We start from the raw sequence: 18,881 nt of genomic DNA, 5'->3' as shown, positions 1-18,881 counted from the left end.
TTCACAATCCTAAGTCTCTGGTCATAGGCAGAGCTCAAAGTCTACAAGGATCATTACAGCATACATCACTACATCATATGCAAATTCCCAACATGTATTAGTTTGCTCACCTAAAGTAAAGCAGGGATCATATAAAGAGTAGACGAGATACAGCTGATTGTTCTGTTTGCCCTTAGACAACATAGAAGATAGAAGATAGTTATTCCACAGTTAAATGCATTTCCTGTCAATTTAAATGCCCTCCAGACCGTTCCCTCTGTATGACCTTGAATCGTATGTGTGGCACGAGACATTTAAATGAGCAGGGAGGCTTTGAGAAAATGCAAAGAGTAGATTCTTTTATTTTTCCTGTAGTTGGGTTACTTATTTCTTTTTGCCTAAAAGATATCTAAACTTACACTACTCACAAAAAGTTAGGGATATTCAACTTTCAGGTGAAATATATGGAAAATGTAAAAAGTGAATGCTACAGTGATATTATATCATGAAAGTAGGGCATTTAAGTAGAAGCATGCAATGGTAATTTTATTCATTATAAACAATTTATTGAAAGAAAATCTAACAACAGTGGTAGGTATACCACAACAAAAAATGTTCAGTGTCTCAATAAATTGGGATGTGGCCAAAGGACGTCCACTCCTCTCCTTTCTGTGACTCTTCCAGTCTCTGTATCACTGTTCCAACCTCCTGATGACACTCTGTGACCCTCTAAGCTCAGTGAACACCTCCGTCTGAGGACTTCCTGTTTGAAGCCTCCAGTGTTGAGGTGCTGCTGATCAATAGTTAGGTGTCGTCTTGGTCTCATGATGTCAGAATGTGAACAGCAGGATGAGGAGGACTGTTTAAATACCAATTCTAACTGAAGCAGGAAATGTATTGGTCGATTCATGGATCAAACCTGTTGTGAATGTTGCTGTTAAGCTTCTTGTTAGAGAACAGCAGCTGGTGCAAAAAGTACTGAGACACTGAACAGTTGGACATGTGCATTCAAAGGTTTAGAGAAGGTCACATTAAGTTCACCTGGAAAGGTTAGAATGCATTTTAGGTTCATCCTGAAATTTCACCTGAAAGCTGAATATCCCTAACTTTTTGTGAGTAGTGTACTTTGCGTCAAAGGTTTTTTGAAGTTTGATATGGTGGTGGCGTAGTGTAATAGTATGCTCCTATGACCTCCTATCATAAGCTGTTGTGAAAGAAGTACTCAGATCTTTTACTTACACAAAAGCAGCATGTTCCACCAATCTAGTGGAGTAAAAGTATGAATTAACAAAGAATTAAAACACTCAAGTGCAAGTACCTCAAAATGTTTGCTTTCCATTATTTATCATAAGTCTGACCTGGATCTGTCCATGTGGCACCTGATTCACTTGTTTGGTGGTGACCCCACTCCTTTCAAGTAGTCATACTCATTGCTGGATCTATTTAAAAGACGCAAGAAATAACCAGCTTTGCACTTATCGAGTTCACTTCAGCACAACACTTCATGAGGCCGACTGACGTGTGGAGAGCAGAACCTGAACAGGTTTCATGAAACAGACCGCAGCTTTGTGACCCCCTGAATGAGGATGCTTGATTTGGTAGACAAATATCCATGGAAAGCCTGAGGCTCTGTGAGTATACCAACCAGTCCAGCTGGCATGGAGATGTACCATCCATGCAAATGATCTTTCAACAAAAAGTCAGGACATCAGTATGTCCCGTGACAACCCACCCCACTTGCACACCCACACCCTGTCTAGCCGAAACCCAGTCTTTCTAACAGATGTGCTCAGCCACTTGATACCTGATAGATATAGAATATGGACTACAGTCAAATTGCTGTTTGCTAATTGCAACAATCGTGACGCAATGATCATCTTTCTGATTCTGAAGTGTAAAGCCGTGGTAAGCTGAACTCTTTATTAATTTGTTTTTGTCTTTGTAAGAGATGAGATCACAACAGAGGATAGATCTTGCTACGTAGCACTTAACTGTACTATATCCCTGACGCAAAGGTTGAAGTGTAAATAGTATCTTAACCCTTTCATGCATAGAGGTCACTACAGTGTGCAGCTATTCGAAAGCTTTCTTGTATATGCATGAGTTTTGATGGCATAGTTGCACATTAGCCACTACAGTGGATGCTACTGCATCATCTCATACACTGCTACCCAATGCCAAGCCATTGGAAGTGAAATAAAAGAGTGAAACCCTGTAACACCAAGTTACTCTTTTTTTCTGTTCAAACCTTCTATAAAAAGAAATCCTTGCAGGTAAGAAAAATATGGGGACGTCAAGTAACATCTAAGGAGTCATGCAATTGCTAAATCTTCCAAGTATTGATTTTAGGGAGGAAATTATGATTAATCACATGTCCACTGAATTGTACATCATGCATCACTAGCTAGATTTCATTATATTTCCTCTTTATGAAATATGGGTTTTAAAAAAATAAAGTTTTTCATGCCTAGTGATGAATAGAAACACTTTGGTTATCATAATTCATGCATGAAAGGGTTAAAAGCAGAAACATCTGTCTGACTTTAGAAGTTAAATATTGTAACAACCCCTCCCTTAATTCCTCCACAATGTCATATATCTTGTCTTGTTTAAATCTGAGAGTTCTTCTTGCTTTTGCAGTGGAAACTCTTATCCTTTCAAAGTTAAAATGAAATGTCATTGCTGTTATATGACAATCAAACCAGTATACAATTAATGGGAACTATGCTATTCTGATAATACACTAATACGCTATTTTGTGATATCATCAAGGTGGAATGCATGGAGATTTCACTACTTCTATGAATAGGTGACTGGATGTGAAGAGTAAATTGGCGATTTATTGCATGCACTGCATGTACTTCCCATATTGAGGTAATGTGTTGAATGATGAATGGTTTTCAGATTTAAACACCAGAAACACATCCATTCTGAGCTAGAATTCTACTTTTTTGAACTTTGTAAATGTTATGTTTAGTGAAAACAAACAATTCTAAATAAGAAAATCACCATTTCTTATTTTTTTTATCTTGTTTGCTTAAAAAAATACTATTATTATTGGGGTATTTCAAAATAATTAGAATGGATATGGCTATTGAACAGGTGTTCCTGTTATTGTGTCCAGCCTTTAAAAGTTAAACAATGTATGCATCTGTGTGTATGTAGGTGTGGTTACTGTTCGACACACATATCAGCATCCAAGTGGTACAAGGTTATATAACCTTGGCTAAAAAGAAGTCGTCCTAACTCAACAAGAAAATGACGTGGGCATGATTTGTACCACATTAAAGATGCTTTCCCATTCCACAGTTTTACTCGCCTCTACGTGACTTGACTCAACTCGGTCTCTGTGGTTTTCCATTATAATTGAGTACCACCTCAACGTGGGTGGGGTCGTCATAGCACGGTGGCCCGAAACTCCAGTGGCGTAATTTGTAGAGTCGAGTCGAGTTGAGCTGAGTAGGTGCCAGTGGAAAAGCGCCGTAACAGGCCTATACCATACCAGGTATATGAGGCTGATTAAGTTGTGAGGAGTGAACAAAGCACTGTGACAACAAACACGGAAAAGCACCAATTTGTTTGTGTTCATAGTCCAAATTCAAAGTGATGCAAAACAAGAATAAAGTACAAGCTTTCCATATTTTGGAAGGCAAAACAGATAGCTGCTGATAAGAAAAAACTTTGGAACAACATGTCAAATAACATATATATAAATATATGTATATGTATATATATATATATATATATATATATATATATATATATATATATATATATACACATATATATATATACACATATATATATATATATATACACACACATATATATATATACACACATATATATATATATATATATATATATATATATATATATATATATATATATATACACACACATATATATATAATGGATTCTGTTGAGACGGCGTGTGAGGGTATTTACATCCAAATCAGGTGAACGGTGTAGGAATTACAACACATTTTATATGTGCCCTCCACCTTTGAAAGGGACCATAAGTAATTGGACAATTGGTTGTTCAGCTGTTCCATGGCCAGGTGTGTGTTATTCCTTCATTATGTCATTCACAAGAAGCAGATAAAAGGTCTAGATTTCATTTCAAGTGTGGTATTTGTGTTTGGAATCTGGTGAGGTCAACTCTCAACATGAAGTCCAAAGAGCTGTCACTATCAGTGAAGCAAGCCATCATTAGACTAAAAAACCAACAACAAACCCATCAGAGATACAGCAAAAACATTTGGTGTGGCCAAATCAACTGTTTGGTACATTCTTAAAAAGAAAGAACGCACTGGTGAGCTCAGCAACGTCAAAAGACCAGATTACAGTTTGCCAAAAAAAACATCTAAAAGAGCCTGTGCAGCTCTGGAATAACATCCTATGGACAGATGAGACAAAGATCAACTAGTACCAGAATGATGGGAAGAGAAGAGTATGGAGAAGGGAAGGAACTGCTCAAGATCCAAAGCACACCACCTCATCAGTGAAGCATGGTGGTGGTAGTGTCATGGCGTGGGCGTGTGTGGCTGCCAGTGGAACTCTTATATTTGTTGATGATGTGACTGCTGACAAAAGCAGGATGAATTCTGAAGTGTTTCGGGCAATATTATCTGCTTATATTCAGCCAAGTGCTTCAGAACTCATTGGACAGCGCTTCGCGGTGCAGATGGACAATGACCCGAAGCATACTGCGACAGCAAGCAAAGAGTTTTTGAAGGCAAAGAAGTGGAAAGTTCTGCAATGGCCAAGTCAGTCACCTGACCTGAATCCAATTGAGCATGCATTTCACTGCCCCTAGAACTGAAGACAGCTGCAGTAGAGGCCTGGCAGAGCATCACCAGGGACGAAACCCAGCGTCTGGTGATGTCTTTGGGATCGAGACTTCAGTCATTGACTGCGAAGGATTTGCAACCAAATATTAAAAGTGACAATTTGATTTATGATTATGCTGGTTTGTCCAATTACTTTTGGTCCCTTGAAAAGGTGGAGGGCACATATGAAATGTGTTGTCATTCCTACACCGTTCACCTGATTTGGATGTAAATACCCTCAAATTAATGCTGAAAGTGTGCACTTAAAGCACATCTTGATTGTCTCATTTCAAATCCATTGTGGCGGTGTACAGAGCTGAAATGCTGAAAATTGTGTCAATGTCCAAATATTTATGGACCTGACCTGTTCATTCTCTTTGTTCCTATTTGAGGCTGCTGTTAGTTTATCATACATTTACTGTGATGATAATTATGTAAATTATTGAATTTACAGGGCATTATTTATGTTTTTGATATTCTTCGTATATTCCTTCACACCAATTATCCTGCACACTGATTCACCATGGTCATATCTGTGTAACTGAAAGGTGTATGTAGTGTTTACAGTATTCATCTTCTCATCTTGTCGTATCTTAGTATTTTTCCCACTAAGGTAACAATGTACTCCAAGGCGTTTGTGCTTCTTCTTGGAGCTGTGTACATCTACTCTGAGGTAAAGATGGCTCTTAGTCTAATCCGTTGTGTGTATTTTATATTGTGTTTTTGGGGGGAGGACTATAACCATGTGATTCTTTTTTATATTTCTACTTCAATGTTATTTTCATATTCTAAAATTCTATTGTGTGCATTGAACACAATTTAGTTTTACCTGTGTATAAAGAGTTGTATTCAGTGACTACAAATTAAAATAACAAAATCTAACTTTGTATATATTTGGCATGCTAAAAATACAACACTTATATATCTTAATGTGACATAAGATTGAATTACCCCTGTGGCAGAACTAATTCTGTTTGCCTATTCTTACCATTGCAGGTCTTCGCAACAGGTGAGTCACATAAAGCACTTCTGTGAAATTCCTTTGAAAACTTGCAGTTTTAGTATTAAAGGCCAGGTCTCACCAAATGAGAAAACTTTGCACCAAAGTGAATCTTCAATTGTTCAATTGTGGTGAACTGAGCAGCCAGCTGTTTTTATGGTCTTGAACCTATTGATGAGATGAAGACAGAAGAAGCTATCATACTGTAATGCTGGGTTGCACAACAACTTTTATTTAACCTCCTAACCTCAGAATAAAAATTGTTGCACAACAGACTAGTGGTTTGCAGACAGTTCATACAGAGCAACAACTTTGTAGATACTGTACATGAGTATATGCATGTATCCAATGTACAGTATATATGTGTGTGCATGGTTAATCAGTATGCGTTTCCACTTTTCAGTTTCCTTTTAATTATTTTTCAGTCTTTTTTTCGACAATATGGATGCATTTGTCCTCTACCTATGTTTTCAGCATTGCTCCAACATTATGTTTTCTTACAAAATCTTAATTTCCAGATAGTGCATTTTTGTTTTATTGTTGCACGGCATCATCAATTTAATGCTGCATAAATAATATGGACAATCACACCACACAAAACTTGCAACAGAGTAGATGCTTTTCTGTGTATTCTGGTGACTTCTAATAGGTGGTTTGATACTTTTACCTACCCTAATAGCATTTGGTAATTCCATCCAGAGAAAGTGAGGAATCCCAGATTACAGATTTGAAGGTATTAAAAATCTTACAGTACAGAAATTGCTTCAATTACTAATTCAAAGCCATCTTTCATAATGTCTTTATGCCGTCATGCTATTGCAGTTTCTGTTAAATCAATTTCTTTAATGTTATCAAATCAGTGAGTAAAGTGGAGGGGACAGCTGTAGTCAAAGAGCACCCATGCATTCTTCGATTAACTACATTCATCTTCCATCATTTATACCACGATGAAGAATCACCAGAATCGAAGGCCTGAGTCTCAAATTCACATTATGGTGTAACCAGCAGGTACCAGGTACCAGATATCTTGGTGGCTTGGTGTTCACATACACATTGGTTAGATAACATAATAGTAGCTTTGTGGAACAGGAAATTGATATATACATTATATATAGACCCTACTTACTTTCTATATATCTATATGAGACACTAAATAAAACAGTAAGGCTGCTGTCAGTGAGTATAGAGACTTTGGAACAAAGTATGGACATTTAGTCAAATGTCAAGCTTTGATTTTCAGTAAGTAATCAATTTCAGCATTTTGTGGTGACCCACCTGAACTCAGCTATTTGCCATCTGGCCAACAATGACTCTTAGCAGTGTGCTGTGGGTATGTGTATGATGTGCGAGTACGGGTAAGACGTACATTGTAAGAGCCGATCTGCTCTGCCAGATTATACGTATAATCAACCACCCAAACCAGACATGAAACGCACACTGCCATATTTATGCATTACTGACTGAGACAAGGATGGAGGGCCATGGTGCTCTCCAAGGTGTGTGTGTGTTTGTTTGTATGTTTCAGTAAGTTATAAATAACTTAGGCTACTTGAAACGCTGCAATGTCACTTTTGGAATCACCTGTCCGAACCCATTGGCAGGTCGACCCATGCAGGTGTGAGGTAGCACTGAAAACGTTATGGAATTTAACTGATTCTCTCTAATTCAATAAGCAATTAGAATGGATTTGATAATGGGTAGACAATGAACCTAGTTTGAGCGTGGTGAAAACATGGGAGTGGGAGGGTCTAAATGGATCATTTTAAAAGCAGAAGTTCCAATGCCTTCAATAGTACTCAATTGCTGTGATGTCCGTGCCTCTCATAGAAACATATAAAAATATCTCATATGATTGTAGATGTCGTCTTCACTGGTGAACTGATGGTGGAGAGTAACGTCACACTGGAAGCCACGACCATCCTATTGCTTTTGAATACGACAGGTGAACTCCAAGTGACAGGGAGCAAAGAACACCACACAGTGACCCTCCTGTGCACTGAACTAGTAGCAGGTATTGTGCTGGAACATTTTTTTCTTTTCTTAGTAGAAATAGATGGAGGTAGAGGGCATATAAGACAGCTCAGCATGAGTCAGTTATTGTAATATGAAGCAAATCCACATTTCAGGAATGAAAAGACACACTGAGTACTGATACACATCTTCGAGTTTTAAAAAGCCTGGAATCTCACCACCTGCCACAGTAAATTCATCAGTACTGATTGGCATGGCTATCAAACCTGTTGTTGTTAATATAAGGTTGAAATGAAAAACTCTTCCTTATCATCATAGAGAAGGACTCAGATCCAGGAAGTTAGGTAACATGTAGAGGTTTGCAGGAGGTGCACACATTCAAAATCCAACAAGATCCAGTTGAGAGGAAAGACTGTAGTCTTCTCTCCTGGGCTCCTAGACCCCACAATTTTAAATAGAAGTTTTATGGATCTGCAGCCCTATGAGCCAAAGGAGGATAGCCAGTATTTATGGGTTGGGTGAGCAAGCCAAACATTAGTCCCGCTATGATAGACGCTGACCTTGAGATTTTTCAGTGTGTCTTTTTTCCATGCTGGCTTGAGGTGAGCGAGGATCAGTTAGAAAAAGAATATATTTCTATACTCCAATTGGAGTTTAGGAACATTTGAATCAAACTGTGGTGTAAGAAGATGGACAAACCAAACCTACAACCAAAACCCACTCCTGATGAAGCAGATCAGTGCTCTTGTGTTCTTTCTATTGATAAATAATTACTAAAGATGTCTTTTCCCAAAATTTAACTTTGACTGTTGAATACTTTGTAGTTATACAAGAGACAGTTAGAGTTAGAGAGAAATACTTTGATTTGAAGCCAAGTTTTCAGGGATTTGATAATTGTACTTCTCTGTCTAGAGTGCCTAATTGTTGGAGATGAGTCCACTTGCAACTGCTCTAATGGATACATTTGGAGCAACGAAGTGTGCTACACTCACAAGTGCTGCAATGAGACTTCTTGCAGTGCAACTGTGTCTGACATCACACCACTCTGCATTGCCAAAGTCAAAGGTAACAGTCCTAATGCACGACAGATTCCCCTCCTTTTTTGTAGTACTGCTATTTTCTGTCAATGATTTATTGTATTTGGTGAATTAATGTGATATAATGGAATAACATCTGGAAGTGCATACTACTGTGTTGTTAGATTTTTTTTTCATATGGATACATATGCTGAACTGAAACTTATGATAATGTTTGCAATCAACACAGTTCACATCAATGGATCAGTTACGCTGAGTGCCACAACCTGGGATTTTGACAAAACAGCCCAGGTACATCTCACTATCAACACAGATTTGTACTTAGATATTCTTTGACGATTCTTTGACGACATAAATCAAAAATAAATGATCAAATTCCATTCTCTTTTCAAAGCTCGTAACTGCGTTTAAAGGATTGAATGGCTTTGAGTACCTGAATGTAACCGTTCAGAGGTGAGGATTCATTGACTTGATGCATTTATCATAAAAGACCTTAAATCATTCGACCATATGTGACCTAAGTTATATAGTTTATATAATTATGAATTTTTTAGGGGGGGGGGGGGGCAGTACAACTCGTGGTGCAAAGTGAAAAATGTGTGGGTATGCCAGGGCTTTATGATCGCAACTCTTCAACATACAGAGACATGAGGAAAAAAAGGGGTCTATAGGAAAATATCAAATTATGAATTATTATGCAAATAAGCAGAGGGACACTCTACAGTGCATACAGTTGCTAAAAAGGTGTGACAGCTAAATTCTGTAGTCAATACATTAGTTGTCTGGGGTGAATAAACTCAGTTCTGATGAATCTAAAAACTCTAACCAAGTGGGGATGGGGATTCTCATGGTTGTCACAGCTCCAATAGTCGTGTCAGTAATTGCAGAGAGAAGACATCTACTGTATTGGCCCCAATATTTGAAGTTACATAAGCCTTCTAGAAACTCCTGCAGGTTTAAATCACCTTGAAGACACTCACGAGCCTAGCAACAAATCAAAGATGAACTACTTCTGTTCTCCTCACAAATTCATCATTCATTATAGTTATGTTTATTATTATTATATTTATTATATTATAGTCATGCTTGCTAACATCAGCTTCTGTTTATTGCAGCGCACACAGGGATGAAGTGGGGCAGTGAAATGTGGCTTTCATAAATTGATATGATAGTCGCTTGTAGGGCAAACACTGCATTAGAGTACAAACAACCCATATTCTGTTACTTATACCCATCCCTAATTAGGAATGTAGTGATGTAATATTTTAGTCACGGCGCCATCTTTTGACAGCGGTGCTTGCAATAATCTTCACTATACTACAATAATAAAATAATTTGACAAAAACACAATTTAAAAAACACTTTTTTCTCAAATAAGTGAAGTGGAACCATTTAAACATATCCATTTATGCTTATGGTTTGGCAGCTGTCACATCTTGGTTGTAAGCATTTCAGTTGCAAAGCTCATATTACTTAACACTTTCTGTCTCACTGACTGATGATCTGTCATTGATCCTGTCTAAATTCTAAAGTCCAAGCAACAACATTGCTGACTTTGAGGCAGCAGTCAGTGTCAAATTCAAGACTTCTAAACTTCAAAGCATAGTGACTGAGTTGGAAACCAATCTTGGAGCTGTGCTTTTGGTCGACACTCTAGGTGAGTAGAAATTGTTTGGTTTATCGTTAGTCGTTTAGATCATGGTAGCTATTCCTTGCTGTTGAAGTGCATGCTCTCAACACAGTACTGTCTGCTATATGGTTTATTCTGTAGTGAGTTCATAATGTGGCCATGATGCATTAGAATCAGTGCTCAATTTTTTTTTTTTTTTTCAAAACTCAAGAATATGTTTCTGTCCTAAACAAGACCTAAAGTCAAAAGTGATCTTTAGAAGATGGGGTGTTCATCACAACCCAAAGCATCGTGCAACACTAATACATATATTGGAGTTCTGGTCTGTGGCTTAAGGTTGTGGTAATAAAAATATAAGGCCATGATGTTTATCCACTTAGGAGGATGAATGCACTCAAATAATTCATAAATATCTGCATGGTATACTGACAGATATGTTGTGTGCAAATTTGAAAAAAAAAAAAAACTGTAAAGAGATTGTTGTCATGCTTGTGGAGCTATGAGATAGGACAGATTGTCAAAAACATGAGTATTCATTCTCTGGCAACCATTGATATCCAGGATTCTTAAAATTCCATCCATTTTCCATTTTTTAAGATAAATTGACTCTGGTCAAAGAAGTCACTAGAATTATTGTTAATTTTAGAAGCATGTTTAAGCAGTGCTTAATGAGTAAGCATCATGGCAACCAAAGTCTTGGATAGACAAATTACGTTAGGGGCTCATAAATTACTAGAACGACAATGCAAGACTTTACCGCCTACTCTTAGCCTAATCACATTTACTGTATTTATATTGCCTTCTTCATACAGGAATGGTCACCATCAAGTCTCCAAACACTACAGTGTCCTACATGTCCACTGTACAGCTGAAATGCACATTTAAAGAGGCGACAGGCAGCGCTGGCTGGAACATAAGCAAGAAGCATGAGCGCTTTGGGCTCAACACAGGCAGTGTGGTGAAATTGAACCACAGCTGTTCCACAGAGGAATACGAGTCTTGTACTGAAGTTACACTTGATAAGGTGACAGGCATCTGGAAAGGCAAGTACATGGTTTACTTTGATTCTTGCTTAAATGAAAGTTGAACTGAAATTCCATCCATCCATTGTCTTATCCTTCAGGGACGCGTGGGGGCTGGAGCCAATCCTAGCTAATCCTAACTGTTAAGGCAGCAGTTTGACCACCCCAAACTGGAATTAAAATTCATATTTGCTACGATATCCTCTGTTTGTTTTGACTTGTGTACTTATTTGGCCAAAATTGAAATTTCGACGATGATACATTAGTGTTTTCCAGAGGGCGTGGATTATTGGTTCTGTAATTTACGGTCCTGGGACGTGTGTGATGCAATATATCTGTGGGCAGGCGCAAAAAATTGTTTGTAATATAACTTAATTGCTAGCTGTGGCTTAGTCTCTAGTTATTGTTTGTTGTGATAAACCTAATTTCACAGAAATATGTGAAATGTCCACATCCTCTTAACATTGCATTAACGTGATGAAAAATCGTGAAATTTCAGTTTGACTAAAAATGTGTTTAAGTGTGACCCCAACTACATTTTCCACGCAGGCACATATGAGTGTGGATTCACCGATGGGTCAGTCAGGCACGTAGCCATGGCATACTTGAAGGTGGCACTCCTGCCTGATGTGATCAACCTGAAGATCAACCCTCTGACTGCAGACTGCACGTTGGGCGCTGCCAGTGTTAACGTCACTGCTTCCATCTTATGCAGCACAGAGAGCTTTGAAGTTCGGTGGACCTACAACGATGAAAAAACAAATGCTGTATCACACACGTGTAATGACACATGTAAGACATACAGCATCTCTCAAAGCTACCTGTCCTCTTTACTTCCTGCTGTTACAGCAATTAAAGCAAAGACTGCTTTAATTGATAACATCAAGGCAAATTTAAATTCACAATATTCCTGTTAAATGCATGTTAAATCCACTAACCTAACCCTGCAGTCGATTTACATATGATGCATATACATCTTTCTTTACAGATGGAGATAATCTCATCTATGACTACGAAGTTGCTATCAGTTGCCAGAAAACCACCGAAGCACAATATGTTAATATCACTTTTCAAAACAGCATGGGCCAAGAAAAAAGTGCACGAGTTGACATCCCAGTTATTTATGGTAACTGATTAATTTAATTAACCTGCATTATTTTGAACTTATTCATGTGAATATACTGTGAGAATACTGTGTTACTTTGTTTATAATGATATTTATTTGCATTGCCTCTTGCATCAATATATAATATTTATAATTCCCTATGTTTTTCTCCAAGAGGGTGAAAAATATTGCAGTGAGGAAGTGATAAATGGAGAAATCTGGCCGAAAACCCCAGCTAAAGACACAGTAATTAATCGAACATGTGGAGAGGGCCGTGTTGGCTATAAGTCACGCACTTGTGATGGCACTTCGTGGCAGCTGGTGTACTCCTATTGCGTCAGCCAAAACTTGACCAAGATTTTTAATGATGCAGATGTAAGTGTGGAATCACAGCTCATGACCTTAGAATCACAAGGTTCAATCTGACTTTTTTTTGTCCAAAATGACTTATTTACATTGCACTATTCTAAGTTGAATAGTATTGTTATAGTTACTGAAAGAGAAGCAAGCTCAAACTATGTTTTGCAACAAAATCATTTAATTGTCTTGTCCACCTGATGTTGAAAAGCCCATTTGAAATGTGGTAAGACTTTAAATATATTGAGAGTGCATTTAGAGTAGTAGTAATTTTGATGAATAGAACAGAACTTTATTGTATATTAGGTATATATGGTCAAGGTTACAACTGTTTAGACCCCACTGATGGTTCCTGTGGGTCCTGGTCCTGGTCCTGCTGATGTGGTTCTCTGGTTCCTATGGATCCTGGTCCTGGTCCTGCTGATGTGGTTCTCCACCAGCCAATGGATGTGCGTCTGTCCAAGGCTACAGCCTGTCCGTCCTTGGGAGCTGGATCTCTCCTTCACTGTGGTGCTCCCGGAGGTTTCTCTTTTCCCACTGGGTTTTTTGAGTTTTTCCTTCCCGAAGAAGGAGGGTCATAAAGGGCAGGTAATGCCTCGGACTGATCCATCGGACCGATCCATTGGCCTCATCGACTGCTGGACTCTTTATTAGATTGTTTGTTCGCTTACACTTCTTGTTTATTTCAGTGAACTTTGTAAAGCACTGTGAGACACTCTGTTGTGATATTGGGCTATACAAAATAAAATGAATTGAATTGAATTGACAGTTTGTGTGGGGATGCAATGTGTGTCCTTTTACGCACTATTACGTAAAAATACTGTTTTTGTTTTATTTTGTTTCGTTTTTTGTTTGTAGAACTTCCAGAAGGGACTCGGAGCTACTCAGGAGACGGCCATGAATATATTTGGAGGACTATGGAACAGCTCTTCATATGATTCTGATCCTAGCGATGCTGTGGCTGACATTACTGCGTCTATCAACGTTCTTGATGTGATGTCCAGTGCATCAGAAAATGTTGTCCTGCAGGAGGGCATCTTTCCTGTAAGCCTGTTAACATTACCCTCACTCTAATACTTGACCTTGGAAGCAGCGGTTTGAAAAGCAAAATTCTAAACACGAGGTCCCACGAAGGCTGCTGTTGCTCAAGTTGTTGTGGAGATCTTTGTTTGTTTTCTATCTTTGTTTTTGGTGATAACAGGTTGGCCATATTGGGTTCATCCAGTACATTCAAGTTCACGTGTAAACAGAAAGAGGATGGTATACAGGATTTGATATTATCACCTGCCCACCTGCCTAATACAGAGAAACTGTGACATGCCCAACATGCCGCACATCCGTCCACAACACTGTCAATCTCTGCTACACAGAAGTTAGTTACAACAAAGCTCATCAGAGTTAAAGCAAAGCCTCTTCTGTAGCGAAGCTTCTGTACTCCCATACAAACACTACAACACAAATGGAGTTCGCACACTGTGCAGCTCATATAGTTCAGCGCTATACATAGGCTAGGCTCAAAAGTGAGTTTAACTATTTTGGGCCGTTCATCTGTTTTCTGAGTTGTGTTCATTTCGTCCTGTTGTATTTCATTTTTCATCATCTTTATTTTGTCAGATTCCAATAGTTTCATTCTATTTGTTTGTTTGATTAGTTAGTCAAATCCCATTATTATGCTTCGTTCACTCCGTTTGCGTATGCTTTGTTGAATTCTCAAATCTGATTGAACAATCACCACGTTCTATGGTCTGTTATTCATGTATAGCAGACCACTGTCGTGTATAACAGGCTGTTGCTATGGACGCTAATCTGATAGCGGAAGCAATGAAATCATTTTTAAGCCAGTATTTTGAGTCAAATTGTTGATTTCTGTAGTATGAAGCTATGTATTAAGACAAACAAACCCTTTCAGGATGATTCAAGAGTCTTGCATCACCCTGTCTGGGTTTGTTTTACAATAATACATGTACATATAATAATGTACATTATCACTTACTGAATTTATTTATTTTTTCTACTGTCTGTTTCAGGATTTTGTTAATGCAGCAAGCAATATGTTGAACAAGACCTGGAATGGGGTCAACACATCGACTGTTGAGTACATGTCATCAACATACCTTCAATCTGTGGAGGGTCTGGTCAAGAATATCAAGGTCACTGAGAGCAGAGGACTCAGCAGTGAAAACTTAGACCTCAAATTCTGCTCAGGTAGTGACTGTAATGTGTCCGTGCTTGACATCAACGTCACTTTGAACAAGACCAGCGGACTGATGAAAACTGTTGCTGTGAAAAATCTAACCAATAGATTAAAAAACAGCTTTTCGAAAACTGAGCCGACTGGTCTCTTACTAATGGCCACATTGGAGGAAAGCAACGATTCGTCTTTAGAAATTGAACTAGACTTCCCCAGGGTGCAGATGAAACACACTCAACCTATCTGTGTCTTCTGGAACATCACAGCGGGGGACTGGTCAAAGAAAGGATGCACTTTCAAAATTACTGATGAAAACCGCACACTCTGCATGTGTTACCACTTGACTTCATTCTCTGTCCTCATGTCCAAGAGCGATATATCTACTGATGTCCTGACTATAATTACAAATGTGGGCCTGGGTGTGTCCGTCAGCTCCCTGCTAATCTTTCTCATCATTGAGTCTCTAGTGTGGTCGGCTGTGGTCAAGAGCAACCTGTCACATTTCCGTCACACGGCCCTGGTGAACATTGCCGTTTTCCTCTTGCTTGCTGACTGCAGTTTCTTGGCTTCTAAGAAACTCAGCAGCACCTGGTGCCTAGTTTTGACCGTTTCCAAACACCTGTTTTACTTAGCCATGTTCAGCTGGATGCTGTGCATGAGTGTCATGCTCATCCACCAGCTCATTTTTGTCTTCAGCCCCCTGAGGAAAAGAGTCTTCATGTTCATCTCCAGCATTGTAGGCTATGTTTGCCCAATCCTGATAGTGGGATCCAGCTATGTGCATTGCAAATACACCAATAAGCCCTACTATAACCCAGAAACATGCTGGCTAGTTTTTGAAAAACTCTTGGAGGGCTCTGTGCATGCTTTCCTTCTTCCTGTGGGAACTGTCATTTTGACAAATTTGTTCTCCATGGTGGTTGTCGTTTTTACCCTAATGAAGTCCTCTGTCCCTGACGGCAGCAAGGCAGATGACAAAGAGACTGTTAAAAGTATCCTTAAAGTGGTGGTTTTTCTAACACCCGTCTTTGGAGTAACATGGGGCATTGGCTTTATGCTGTTCATATTGGATGAAAAAAATGCCATGTATACTGTTGCTGACTACAGTTTCACCATCCTCAACTCCTTCCAGGTAATTTGAAAGTAACCCAAACAAAACAGAATGAATACCAATGTCAATAACTCATCTCAATGTTTCTGCTGCAGGTTCATAGCTTCATACCAGTGCTCACTTTTCCCAAACTGGGGCTGTATTTGATTGGTATATTTAACTCCATGCACATAGTTTGATAAAACAAGTGATGTTGCTTGAGACAGCATCCATTGTCCCAGACCTCTATAGCCCGCTCCTCATCCTCGCTTGAGGAAAGCGGCTTGAGGCTATATTAGCCAACTGTCTGTGGCAGCGTTGCATCATGAGTAATGTAAACACCACATTTTGACAAGGAAGGAGAATGCATAGAATAAAAAAGATGCACAGAATTTGTTATGGGTGCCCCATCATTATCCATGTACAGATAGTTGCCATGCATGGATAAGGGATATTTATAAATATGTATATTACATATATTTAATCTGCATAAAGACATAGTTTGAAACCTGTTACACTTCACTTCTTCTCTTTCAGGGCCTTTCAATTTTGTTAACAGGATGTCTTGCAGAGCAGAAGGTAGGGTTTTCATTTTATCAATGGGCAAACATTCACTATGGTCATTAGTGGACCAAATCACTGAATCAAGCAGAATGACAAGAGGAAAGACTAAAACAATGTGTTAATGCTTTAGTGTTGGAATACTATTGTGGACCCAACAATAAAATGTACTAGTAGTGATACTTATGTATATATACATATTAATAATGTTTAGTATTTACTACCAGCCCAATATGATAAGCAATTTGTTTGTGTTATTATCAACAGGTTCGAGGGGAACTGTCAAAGCTCATATTGGTAAGTTCATCAATAAGGGCTATCCAAAATTACACCATTAAATGCTGGAAACATGCATCATAATTCTTGTTTGTTTCAACCCTCAGGCAAAATCAAAAGGGAAGAGTGAGAGTATGACGAAACTGAATTCAACCGCATACACAAAAGACAAATGAAGAGGTCAGTTTCATAGCCTGTAAGGTCGTCAGTAGTCTCCTTTTTACTTTCAATGAATTTGATGCATCTTCAATGATACAAAATTTCAATAAGCAAAAAAATTAACCAAAGTATTTACTCGGCTTTTCAATCAAAGCACTTTTGGATTGTTAGAGGAAAGAATTAAACCAATGAAATATAACCCTAACTGTACACCGCCACCAGGAGTCTCTACAGAAAGCAGGTAGCCTCTATTGCTTTGCATCATCAAAGTAAAAGTCATTAGTCAGTCATAAAATAACTGCCTGTAATCAATAACAAAAAGTAAAAGCTTTGCTCTGTAGAAGGGTTTTACTCGCTCAGTACCCCCACTTTCTCTTTTCATTGTATCTCTGAAGGTACTTTTACCATCTTATAAGTGAATCTTATAGCCACCTGCTTTAACTGTTACAACTTAGTTTCTGAGAAATCACATCATTTTAGCCTCAGCCAAAGGACAAACATAGCAAAAAATGAATGAATGAATGAATGTCTTGAATTGACTCCTGGGGATCTATAAAGTTTTTTGAACTTTTTCTAATCACCAAGCGGGAGAAAGAATCTTTCATTCGCCATGCATGAAGAGGAAGCATAGGGGGGCACACAAGCAACTGCTTCAAGATTAAAGTAAGTACTAACCACTGTATGTAGTTTTTTAAAAAACTTTATAGATCCCCAGGAGTCAATTCAAGCAAACAGGGGAACAACCTCCGGGTCACAGCCGTGTCGCTCAAAAACTCAACAGCCAATAGGAACGCGCCCTTGAAAGAGCCCGCCCACCCGATAGGTTTGTGTCAAAACTCAAACAAAGAATCTGGCAGCGCAAACGAAAAAGCCAGAAGCGTAACCAAAAGAGAGAGAGGGTGAGAGCAAAACTACATCCTTGAACAAAATAAAAGACAGAGTTATTTGTTTTCAAGAAGCATTTTTTATTTTGAAGGTTCTAATTTTTTGCTTGAGTTCATTTTTTTCTCTCTCAAATCCATTTATTTTGATTGACTTTTAATAAGTTTTGCCTGAAACTTTTGAAACAAATCTGATTCCATAGCTATTGAGATCATACAACAGATGAAATGAATCTGCGAGTTTAAATAGCAACAAGTCAGTTTTACACCACATTAAAGCTGAAGATTTATTTTGTGAGTTTGTGAATCCAGTATATAAACCTTCTAAATACTACATCTCACCTCTACATTTCAGATTGTGGAGATGGTGACAGCAGCTCCGCTTGTCACCTGTGAGAAAACATTCATTGGACTTTGCTTTGTGTTAGATTAGAGTTCCTAAATGCTAATAAAGGTGTAGATGGGTGTCCTGAAACCAAGTTACTAGTTAAATAAAGCTTACTAGACAGAATATTGGTGTTTTGATTGACCTTTATATCAGTAGTAGTACTAGCGCTGACTAGTCATTGCCCTCAGCTTCATTGGATGTTGTGTATTCTATACACTTAGACTGTAATCACTGATGACTGTATATAGAGCTTTTTTTTTTTTATGTTTGGCTTGGTTTGAGAATTTTGTTCAAAATTGTGTGACAAATAGTGATATGAAAAATAATCAGAATACTGTGTGTGTCTAACAACACTGTATCTAAATAACGTGTACGAAATAAGATGAAGTGTAATAAAAAAAA

General features: G+C 38.3%; 1 protein-coding gene across 1 annotated transcript; it reads left to right on the top strand.

The window, feature by feature from the left end:
- Positions 1-7,282: 7,282 nt before the first annotated feature.
- adgrf3b (adhesion G protein-coupled receptor F3b) lies at positions 7,283-18,879 on the top strand. Its single transcript, XM_070849903.1, has 16 exons — positions 7,283-7,307; positions 7,670-7,822; positions 8,695-8,847; positions 9,049-9,110; positions 9,214-9,272; positions 10,352-10,476; positions 11,262-11,492; positions 12,021-12,263; positions 12,460-12,597; positions 12,752-12,951; positions 13,792-13,977; positions 14,961-16,256; positions 16,752-16,793; positions 17,043-17,072; positions 17,159-17,231; positions 18,447-18,879. Exons 1-15 carry the CDS (start codon positions 7,283-7,285, stop codon positions 17,225-17,227), a joined length of 3,012 nt encoding a protein of 1,003 aa, XP_070706004.1. The 3' UTR covers positions 17,228-17,231; positions 18,447-18,879.
- Positions 18,880-18,881: the final 2 nt, after the last annotated feature.

The sequence above is a fragment of the Pempheris klunzingeri genome, chromosome 18 (assembly GCF_042242105.1).
Source record: "Pempheris klunzingeri isolate RE-2024b chromosome 18, fPemKlu1.hap1, whole genome shotgun sequence".
NCBI lineage: Eukaryota > Metazoa > Chordata > Actinopteri > Acropomatiformes > Pempheridae > Pempheris > Pempheris klunzingeri.
The sequence above is the reverse complement of the archived record's forward strand: the minus strand, read 5'-3'. Positions and strand labels throughout refer to the sequence as shown.

Bases quoted from the DNA above. Each gene is read 5' to 3' on its own strand.
- adgrf3b (XM_070849903.1), top strand. From the start codon at position 7,283: ATGGAGGGCCATGGTGCTCTCCAAG. The intron at 7,823-8,694 runs GTATTGTGCTGG...TTCTCTGTCTAG, and splicing joins GTGCACTGAACTAGTAGCAG to AGTGCCTAATTGTTGGAGAT. The intron at 13,978-14,960 runs GTAAGCCTGTTA...TGTCTGTTTCAG, and splicing joins TGCAGGAGGGCATCTTTCCT to GATTTTGTTAATGCAGCAAG.